An 11478-nucleotide genomic window follows, 5' to 3' on the forward strand; every position below is an offset into this window, starting at 1 on the left:
ACCCACTGAAGGCACTAATTATGCATGTGCAAAAGAGTGTGAACATGGGTGGATAGATGTAACACCCCTACACCCAGGAGATTAACTGACTACAGAACACATAGTCAGAAGCACCTAGGTGACTCAGTCATTTCAGCTTCTGCTGAACTGCTGAACTTCTGCTGAACTCATAATCCCAGGGTCCTGGGATTGAGTCCCATGTTGGGTTCCCTGCTCAGTGGGGAGCCTGCTTCTCCCTCTCCCTCTGCCATTCCCCCACTCCCCACTCCCCCACCTTGCTTGTACTCTCTGGCATTCTCTGTGTCAAATAAAAAAGTAAAAATCTTTAAAAAAAAAAAAAAAAAAGAACACACAGTCAGTGTAGGGCTGGATTACCAGAGGTCCTAGCTTTTAGAGAGAAAGAAAATATTTTTCTTCCTCCTACCTGCTTGCTTGTCTGTCCCAAGAAGGCCTTTGAGGCACAAGGAAGTAGGGATGGAGAATTCCCAGGGGGCAAAGTCTCTGAGGCTCTGGAGTTATAACCACACTGGATGCTTCAGGAACAAACCAGAACTCCAATATTGGTGGGGCCAGCTCCCCTGCACACATCCTCTGTAGGTGAGTCTGAGTAGAGTGCCTGAGGGTCAGCTATGCTAAGATTAGCTAGAACATAGGGGAGACCTTCCTCTTCCACCCAGCTCTGTGTTCTGACCATTCCTGAGTCAGTATGGCTGAAATATTCTGAAAATGGGGTAGTAGAGACTGCATCCTGTGTCAGGTCAGGAAGCAAATGTAAAAATCTATGTTCTGGGACCTTCCCTTTTGCCCTTGTTTTGCCTTTTCTGATCTTTGGCTGGGTGGTGCCAGAGATCCAGAGAAGCAGGAATTTGTCTATAGGAGATTAATGGGGGGGTGGGGAGCCTGGAAAATACATCTTGTGGAGCTTAGTTTAGAAGATTTGGAGTTTTCTTTCTCCTTCCTTCCTTCCTTCCTTCCTTCCTCCTTTGTTTCTTTCTTTTCTTTTCTTTTTTTAAGATTTTATTTATTTATTTGAGACAGAGTGAGCACAAGTGGGGGGAGCCATAGAGGGAGGAGAGGTGGCCTCTGGCTGGGTGTTGAGCCAGAGGTTGGGCTCAATCCCAGGACCATGAGATCACAACCTGAGCTGAAGTCAGTTGCTTAGGAGCCACTCGGGCATCCCTAGATGATCTGGAGTTTTCATATGTACATATTAAAATTTCCAGGCTTTAGGGGAAAGAATCTGCACACAAATGCTTGGGTTATGGGGGAAGAATTAAATTTAATCTAAGTAACATTAGAGGTTGAAGACAGAGCTGAGAATTGGGTCACTGGAAGTCAGAAAGTGGTTCCTCAGCCTAAGCTCCATGTAAAGAATTTCTAAAAGCTATGCTGTAAAAACAGAAAATTAGGTCCAGAAGATCACTGAGGTACCCATCACTGGTTGTACTCAATAATATCCTAAATAATATTTAAGAGAGCTCTCTGAAGTTCTCTCTGAGTTTTTGGAGTTAGGTAATTCCTACAATAATAGTAATCATTATCCTCATCATGATCAATAAGGGACATAAACCAAAAGGAAACAAGAAGAAAATTATACTCTAAACATTGGAAGCAGGGGTCAGAGTTATAAGTACAAGAAAAAGGGAGATTCCATATTTCTGGAAAACTGTCCAGGAATTGTAGGTACATGAGGGATTATGAGAGAGAGAAACCTAAAAACATAAAACAAAATGCTAGATAAGATATGCATTTCTACATCACCGTGGTGACACAGGACAAAGGCATATTCATATATTCAGTGATTTGGTCCTAACTTTTGTTTCTTCCACATCTGAACCCTATTAATTAAACTGTGGAAATACACATAATATCACTGAATCTCAATTTGCCCATTTTTAAAAAAGATTTTATTTATTTATTTGACAGAGAGGGACACAGCAAGAAAGGGAACACAGGGGGAGTGGGAGAGGGAAAAGCAGGCATCTTGCTGAGCAGGGAGCCCGATGTGGGGCTTGATCCAAGGACCCTGGGATCATGGCCTGAGCCAAAGGCAGATGCTAAATGACTGAGCCACCTGGGTGCCCCTCAATTTGCCCATTTCAAAAGATAAATTGTTAAAAGGGTCGACTTACCCTACCTATGACAGAATGTTACAAGTCACAAATGAAATAATATGTTTAAAATTCATCCCCAAATTGCCAAAGTCACTACTCATATATTCTATTAGCAAGAGTACAAGAATTGGAAGGTCATCTAAATCTCTTCTACATATCAGATGGGAGCCATGCCTGGAAGACACCAACTGCACAAACACTTGCCTGGGGAAGCAGAGGATCTGGAGTGAAGAGAAGAGCCCTGGAAGTGAATACCAGTCCTCCCTCCTCTGAGAGTAAGCCCCAGACACTAGCAGGATCTCTGTCATGGGGAGACTCTAACAGGAGCCAGCTGAGCAGGACTGAGACAGCAGTTGGGGAATAGAAAATCATAACTAGAAACAAAAGTACTATTTGAACCTCTCCAAGGGAAAAAAAAAAAAGTGTTCCCAAAGGTATAAAATATCATTCAGATCTGGGTTCATGGTTTTAATAAAACCACCTCCAACACTATTTCTCCTCCATCGAATTCTGTAGTCAAAACAATTCATTATATCATGGGTGAGGTTTGTTTTCTTTTTATAAAATTGATGGGGCACACTCATTATCACACAATTATTCATGAGATCCAGAGAGTCCTAGAAATTGCTCCAACCCAACCCACTGTAGAAGTAGTAAGATCAGTGTGATACAGTATGGGTGGACAAGATTGGGAGATATAAATTCCCTTGTTGGTAATGTGATATTATAACATATCTCACTGGATGCCAAATAATTCAATGAGATAAAACCCTAGAATATTTGAGTACAGTTAAATTTCCCAAACTAATATGAAATTTATGTTATTTAGTGAATCCAAAGAGTGATAAAGAGGGAAGTACTTAAAACTCCTAATGAAAAAAGTGTTTCTATACCCAGAAAATAACACTTAAACAGAGGCGTTGGTGCGATGCCCGCACAGATTTAGCTACAATGGACTGCATGATTTGAAGGACCCCAGAAAGACCTGACCCTTACCTTTGGCCAACCTACATCCATTTTTCAACTTTCTTTCACAATTCAGGGGGATGAGAACCTTAGAATCCTTCACCCTTCATGTAAAGGAGAAGACCAACTCACTTCATTAACAATTCCTTTTCACCAGCCAAAGTCCCATATCAGACTGACTCAGCCAAGCCTACACTCTCCACATAGTTTGTGCAAGACCCTTGCATATGTTCTTACTATTACTCATTGTCCCCTGAATGGTTTTACTTTTACCTCCTGAGAGTAAGGACATTTCTTTGTCAATGTTATCTAACAGAATGCTAGGGGAGGAGGTTAAGTAATAAGAGAACCTGGCAACATTAAACTGTGCCTGGTAGCAGGGGAATGTGTACCTGGATTGTTATATTGAAGATGGAAAAATAAAATAGAAAAGGGATGCGAAAACTGTAAGTCTTTATCACCCTCACACTATTATAAGCAGAACAATCAAATTTTCACCTTGTCTAATGGCAGGTATGGCTCTCACATAGCTATGTGGAATTGCTCCTTCTCCTCTTAAGGTTATATCTTCTCAAAGTTAAGAAACTTAGAAATATGAAGATGTAGAGAGGGAGGAAGTTGGGTTATTTGGCAGGATCCACACCTCCCTCATTAAATGACTGCTTAAAGATCATTAAGACTAACTTTATTACCAGGGTATCATCTTTTAGGTCTATACTTAAGACAAACTACAACCAGAAACTCAGAATGAGTGTGGCATGGAGAACTAGGGACATGGATTTGAGTCCCTATTTGTGCCAGGCTCTTTTACTTATCTGGGCATATTGCCGTAGCTAAATTGTCATATAGTAGTCTATGTAATCACTAAAAAACAAAAACAAAAACAAAAAGGAATAAACTTAGACATACAAACTTGGGGACAAAAATGTCAAAAAGTAGTTTACTAAGTAATTCCTTCTCTTTAGTTTCTGTTGAGAAATAAGAATTCTATTAAACACTTCTATTAAAAATAAACCTTGAAGAAATCAAACCAGTATAAACAAACTGTATTTCCCCAGTACTTTCTACTGCTTAAAGTGATAGGAATGTCCTAGAACCATGTCACAAAGAATATACAGATGAATTCACATGGTTCTTGAGGTTCTTGATGACCTGCTAGGACTCATGGGTTTCACCCAAGTGAAGCAAATTCTAAATTCATGTGTCTTGAGTCAGTAGCTAATTTTTTAATATATATTTTTTATTTTTTTATAAACATATAATGTATTATTAGCCCCAGGGGTATAGGTCTGTGAATCTCCAAGTTTACACACTTCACAGCACTCACCATAGCACATACCCTCCTCAATGTCCATAACCATATGAGTAGCTAATTTTTACCTTAATTTTACAGATCACTAAAAGAAAAATATTGAAATATATGACAAAAGATGATAGCACACCCAAATGGCACCATCTCCCCTGAAGTTTCAGACTTCCTCCTGAATTGTTTGGTCAGGTCCTCCAGCTGGAACTTCTGGTTGTCCCTGTTCCTCAACTTCCTCTTCCTCCTGGCCATGGGGGCCAATGGTGTTCTCCTCGTCACCATCCGGCTGGAGGTCTCTCTGCATGAGCCCATGTACTACCTATTCAGCATCCTCTCTCTGTTGGACATTGTGGTCTGCCTCACTGTCATCCCCAAGGTCCTGGCCATCTTTTGGTTTGACCTCAAGTCCATCAGTTTCTATGCCTGCTTCCTCCAGATGTACATCATGAATTGCTTCCTTGCCATGGAGTCTTGCACTTTCATGGTCATGGCCTATGACCGCTATGTGGCCATTTGCCACCCACTGAGGTACCCATCTGTAATCACTGACCAATTTGTAGTCAAGGCTGCTGTTTTTATTTTGGCCAGGAATGGTATTTTAACAGTTCCTATCCCCATTCTATCATCACGACTCCATTACTGTGGGAGAAATGTCATTGAGAACTGTATCTGTGCCAGTATGTCAGTCTCCAAGCTCTCCTGTGATGATATCACCATCAATCGCCTCTACCAGTTTGCTGGAGGCTGGACACTGCTAGGATCTGATCTCATCCTCATCTTCCTCTCCTACAGCCTCATCCTTCGAGCTGTGCTGAGACTCAAGGCAGAGGGTGCTGTGGCCAAGGCCCTGAGCACATGTGGCTCCCACTTCATTCTTATCCTCTTCTTCAGCACCATCCTTCTGGTCTTTGTGCTCACTCTTGTGGTGAAGAAGAAGGTCTGCCCTGATGTGCCAGTCTTGCTCAATGTTCTCCACCATGTCATCTTCTCAGCCCTCAATCCCATTGTTTATGGAGTGCGAACCCAGGAGATCAAGCAAGGAATCCAGAGATTACTAAAGAAAGTGTGGTAGTAAGGACAACTGGATCTCTACATTCATAATATAGGATGAATTTTGAGTCAATAATGTGTGAATGGGCTGAAATTCATATATATATGAGTTGTAATTCAACCTGGGTAATTTGGATATTGTGCCTTCTTTAATAAAACTTTAGATTCATTGTAGTTCCCTTTTCTCTAACTTCTTTAATAATATGCTTGACCCCTTTTGCTTTTTCCTCATACACAGTATCCTATTTTTTAAAAAAAACTGGGGTTCCTTGGGGTAGGTTTTACAGTGAAAAAATTATGTTACTGAATATACAGCCGTTAATAGGTTATGCATTTACATTCTTATATATACAACTATGGATATTTTTGGGTAGAGTTGTGTAATGTGTAATGCGTTCTTATTCTTATTTCCATGTGTGGGAAGGGAACATATTTGAGACAAAGAAATTGCAGTGAAATTTCAATCCTGAATGATGGAAAGTTGCTTGTGATTTATTATTGGTTCTGCAACTGGGTGGTCTTTGGAAATATGCATTGCAGGAGGACAGGGATTTGACATGGAGCATTGTGCAACAATTAGCAATGAGTTTGATTAGATTTAAGAGACTCCTAAATTCTTTGCAGTGGGTTAGTTTGTGCTTTGGACATTTATCTTTTGGATCCAGGGTTTCACAGTTTATGGTATGCACACATAGTTCTTCTAATGAGTTAAAGATTATAAGGATTAAAAATATGAACCAGTAATAATAATTTAAAATATTGAACACATAATACCTGAGCATTGTTTGTATGAAATGGACAGGTTCTTTTTTTTTTTTTTTTTAAGACTTATGTATTTGTTTGAGGTTGGGGGAGAAAGTGAGAGAGAGAGAGAGAGAAAGCCAGTAGGGGACAGGGCAGAGGGAGAATCTTCAAGCAGACTCCTGCTGACTGTTGAGCTGGAAGAGGGACTGGAGCTCCCAACTCGTGAGATTATGACCTGAGCCAAAACCAAGAGTCAGAAGTTTCACCAACTGAGCCACCAGGTGCCTCAAATTGGAGAGTTTCTAAGCCCTGAGAATTCTGTTAACTATTAAAACACAAATATAGATAGAACCTTGTTTTTAATCAGTTTCTTTTGAAAGATTATTTATTTGTTTGACAGACAGAGATCACAAGTAGGCAGAGAGGCAGGCAGAGAGAGAAGAGGAAGCAGGTTCCCTGCCGAGCAGAGAGTCCAATGTGGGGCTTGATCCCAGGACCCTGGGATCATGACCTGAGCCGAAGGCAGAGGCTTTAACCCACTGAGCCACCTAGGCACCCCTAATCAGTTTCTTTTGTGTTCCTGATAGGACGGAGCCCCAGTTGCTCACAGCAGTAACTTGTTCATCAATGCATCCTATATTACCCCTGAACCAAAAAAGAACAGCTCCCATGGAGTTTGTAGCAAAGACTTCACCAGAGAACTAGCCACCATTCAAAATATAATTCCAGCTGTCTGAGGCAAGAAATAATAAACTTGTACAGACATAGCATTAACTCATTCTATCAAGAGAATAATATTTTTGGAGTTGACTAGAGCAACTACAGAGGGCACACATTACATTAGCTGTTCCCCAGACCTTATTTGGCTTACCAAATTTACATGAAGACCTGTGGTCTCATGAAAGTTCCCTATGAGTAGATAGAAGGGGAGGAAAAAGCTCAGGTTTATTAATAAATGAGTCATTTCATGATGTGTAGGGTAGAAATAGACTGTTGCCACATGCAGCCTCAATCATGGGTTAACCACACAGATGGAGACAGTGCTCTGAGCAGTACAACTAGTCATCAACTTGGTGTAAAGAGAGGCTTAGTAAGATTTCAAAATCAGAGGTTGGGGGAAAATATGTGAATACCATAAGGGGATTTAGCACAAAACATTCAGACCTTAAATGGCTTATATTAATGCCCCCTTCAGAGGATGTGTCAGGGGAGAAGAGATAATGAACAATGAGGCAGCTAGAAGTTGTGACTTCTAGAAACTCTAATTGTATGTGAGAGAAATCTAGAATGAATGGTAAAGGAGGGAGGTAAGGTACATTATTTATAGTTTCTGAACCAAATGTAGTAGCAGGAGTATCTTAAATATTTTCTGAGAGGGGCGCCTGGGTGGCTCAGTCATTAAGCATCTGCCTTTGGCTCAGATCATGATCCCAGGGTCCTGGGATGGAGCCCAGAATCTGGCTCCCTGCTCAGCAGGAAGCCTGCTTCTCCCTCTCCCACTTCCCCCTGCTTGTATTCCCTCTCTCACTGTCTCTGTCTCTGTCAAATAAATAAAGAAAATCTTTTAAGAAGATTTCCTGAGAAATTGTGGTAGGCACCATCTTGACTAGTGACAGGACAGAGCTAACTTATAGGAATGGGAAGATCTGACTAGTACAGGTGTAGGCTAATGATCAGTGCTCTGCCCTGTCCCTTCTGTGCTTTCATTATATACCAACACAATTCTGCAGATACCTGGGACTCTGCCTGGGAGTGCCCTCTGTCTGTAGAAGCATGCTGGGCTCCTGGTTGGGGAAGGACCAAAGCATTCGGGAATTAAAAAGTTGAGAAACAGTTTTCAAATAATAATGGATAGAAGTTATGGTGATATCTTTCCGATTCTTTGGATCATCACTTGTATCTGTCTACTACCACAGTTCTATCCTGATTCATCCTGGTGGCCATTGCTTTAATAATGGTGCTAGAAACAAGTTATATTACAGAAGATCCCTGCATGTGTGCTGGAAATATATTTGAGATATTATTGAGTTCTCACTGGATTCAAACTTTTTTAAAAGATTTTATTTGTTTATTTGACAGAGAGAGAGATCACAAATAGGCAGAGAGGCAGTCAGAGAGAGGGGGAAGCAGGCTAACTGCTGAGCAGAGACTCCAATGCAGGGCTTGATCCCAGGACCCTGAGATCATGACCTGAGCCAAAGGCAGAGGTTTAACCCACTGAGACACCCAGGTGCCCCTGGATTCAATCTTTCTTTACCTCTATAGGTATTGAGGTATGTGGGTCACTAGGAAGTACATAGGAAACACCAGAGGCCAGACTTAAGAGAATAATATTAACTTCAGATATTGCTTGCTGAGGAAATGAGGTTATCTTTCTAGCTATTTTCTTTCTTTTCTTTTTAAAATTATATTCAGCTAACCAACATATAGTACATCATTAGTTTTTGATGTAGTGTTCGATGATTCATTAGTTGTGTATAACACCCAGTGCTCATCATAACACGTGCCCTCCTTAATACCCATCACCTGGCTACCCTGTCCTCCCATCCCACCTCCCTTCTATAACCCTCAGTTTGTTTCCAGGAGTCCAGAGCCATTTTATTTTAGAAAGTCACACTTTTTTGTCACCTGAATGGAAAAATATATTTTAAAAAGTGTATAAAAAGTGTGTGTGTGTGTGTGTGTATATTATATATATATATATCACATAACTTGTTATATATGATAATTCTCCTGGCACATAAGTTTCCATTTAAGTTTTTAGTTTCCTTTCGTGAATTGACTAATTCTCTTAGATTTCAGTTTAGTCAGTTTTGAAAAGTAAGGTTGAATCACATACATGCAACACAGCCTATAGTGGAGCAATGACCATGGACATGCGATGAGGGCAAGAACATAATGAGTGATGTCTCTGGTAAAGTTTTTGTCACATTGGTTTAGAAAGTCAGTAGGGGATAAAGCACAGGTATAATGCAATAGTACTTGAAAGTGTTTAGAATATAAACTCTGCATTGTGCTTTTGTTTTTCCGTCTAGCTGAATTTAACCACTACACACACACACTCTCTCTCTCTCTCTCACACACACACACTATATAATATGTATATATTATATAGTATATGTATATATATATACATATATATACATATATACATATATATGTGTATATATATACACACACACTATATAATATGTGTGTGTGTGTATATATATATATACGTGTGTGTGTGTGTGTGTGTGTGTGTGTGTGTGTGTGTGTGATCAATCAAGACTTGGACAGCTGATGATCAAACAGCTTTAGGATTAAGAATTCTTAAGACTTGCTTCCGGATCTGCTTTGTCCTGACTCCATAGATAACAGGGTTGAGTGCAGGGGGAACCACCATATATAGATTCACCAGAAATATATGAATATAGCCAGGGATGCTATGACCAAAGCGGTGGGTCAGAAAAGAGAAAAATGCTGGGATGTAGAAGATGAGCATGACACAGACATGGGAGCCACAGGTGTTGAGAGCCTTGAATCGGGCATTCCATAATGGCAAATGAAAGACTGTGTAAAGTATCTTCACATAGGAGAAACCAATTACGATAAGGTCAATGAATCCCACAGAAAAGGCAACCATCCCAAATAAATTATTGGTCCTGATACTGGTACAGGAAAGAGGGGCAATGCCCATGTGCTCACAGTAGGTGTGGGGGATGATATGGGCACCACAGAATGACAACAGCAAGAGGAGGAACACAAAAGGAATAACAAAGATTAAAGATCTTACAATAATGACTATACCTAGAATGGTCACCACCTTGTTTGTAAGTATCATGGTATATCTCAGGGGATTGCAGATGGCAATGTAGCGGTCTATGGCCATGACTGTGAGTATCCCAGACTCTAGGCCAGTGCATAGATGAATCATAAACATCTGTGTAAGGCAGGCACCAAAAAGTATTTCCCTGAAATTGAACCAGAAGATGCCCAGCATCTTGGGGATAGTGGCAGTGGATAGGCTTAGGTCAGTGAAGGCCAACATTACCAGGAAGTAAAACATGGGCTGATGGAGACTAGGCTCAGTCTGAATAATAAAGAGGATTATAATGTTCCCCAGGAGAGCAATCAGATATACAGTGCAAAAGGGGAAACCAATATAGAGGTGAAAATTTTCCAAGCCTTGTATCCCCAGAAGGACAAAGAAGAAAGGATGGGATTGAGTGGTGTTGCAATAGGCCATCTTCATGGTTGCTGGTCACTTTTTTCACACTGTGTTAGGACTCCAATCTCATCCATGTCATTCCTTCAGGTCATGGAAAAACATGGAATTAATTCTCTGCCTTAATATGTAGCACAAGACCCTGGAGTAGAAAGTGAGAAATGGTTTAAAAAGCTCCCAAATATAGAACTGACCAGGTTCTGGACATCTTGTTTTTCTGTCCAAGACACATCCCAAACTTGATACTCTGTCAACAGTGCTAGGAATGATGTAAAATGTACTTGTGTTTTAGGGGAACTTCCATAATATCACAATGGAGAATTGGTTGGAGGGGCATATTAGAGTTTGAAGTAAGCATAGTGAAAGATGATGCTAGCCTGATCTAAACAAATGGTAGTGGGCATGGAGAAGCAATGACATATACTGTAAACAGGGAACAGAGTTTGATGTGATTTGGGAGATGAAAGAGAGCAATTGGTCATGTTTAAATTCCAGGATTCTGTGTTGGGCAAATAGGCAAATACTGGTGCTGTTCAATGAGAATAGAGAACATAATGGGAGTGAGTTTTATTTTTGTGTATTTTAGTTGATGAGAGTAGGTGTTGACATCAGTCCTGAAATATGTAGATAGTAAGTAACAATTCTCAGTGGCAGAATGTTAGTTAAACTCCTTTTATTATTGAAACCCAGTTTTGGTGCATCAGTGAGTTTATAGAGCACCAAAAATTCCATGCATGTGACTGTAGGAACAACAGGATTCATATGATTAAGACAATGTCATATTTTGTCCCACTCCCCATGTTCATAATATTTAATCTTTGGAGAGCTATATTGGAGGGAATATCATAATAGTGAATGAATGTCTTTGTATCCTCAAAGCTCTCTCCAGTAGCTACTGTCTGCAGTAGAGGTAGGGACAGAGGCCATTCTCAGAGATGACAAATTAAATGTCTTCAGAAAAAAAGTCTCATAAATGTGGTATATGGGGATTCATGGATTTTCTCTAATTATGCACCTGCCGGTGTTAAAATGTCTGTAAAATATTGAGTAAGTCAAACAAAATAATTAAACAGGTTGAATGCTGTCTGTGG

At 40.3% G+C, this 11478-nt stretch overlaps 2 protein-coding genes across 2 annotated transcripts; one reads left to right on the plus strand and one right to left on the minus strand.

Annotated features, from left to right (window-relative positions):
* Positions 1-4510: 4510 nt before the first annotated feature.
* Positions 4511-5458, plus strand: LOC308350066 (olfactory receptor 56A3-like; the record flags this gene model as incomplete). The annotated part of the gene is made up of 1 exon (XM_080815066.1): positions 4511-5458. The coding sequence occupies one exon, from the start codon at positions 4511-4513 to the stop codon at positions 5456-5458; it is 948 nt and encodes a 315-aa protein (XP_080671192.1).
* Positions 5459-9466: 4008 nt separating this feature from the next.
* On the minus strand, positions 9467-10408 carry LOC308350840 (olfactory receptor 52E5-like; the record flags this gene model as incomplete). Its single annotated transcript, XM_080816313.1, has 1 exon — positions 9467-10408. The coding sequence occupies one exon, from the start codon at positions 10406-10408 to the stop codon at positions 9467-9469; it is 942 nt and encodes a 313-aa protein (XP_080672439.1).
* Between the last annotated feature and the right edge of the window lie 1070 nt (positions 10409-11478).

Source organism: Martes martes, assembly GCF_963455335.1.
Source record: "Martes martes genome assembly, chromosome: 10".
Classification (NCBI taxonomy): Eukaryota; Metazoa; Chordata; class Mammalia; order Carnivora; family Mustelidae; genus Martes; species Martes martes.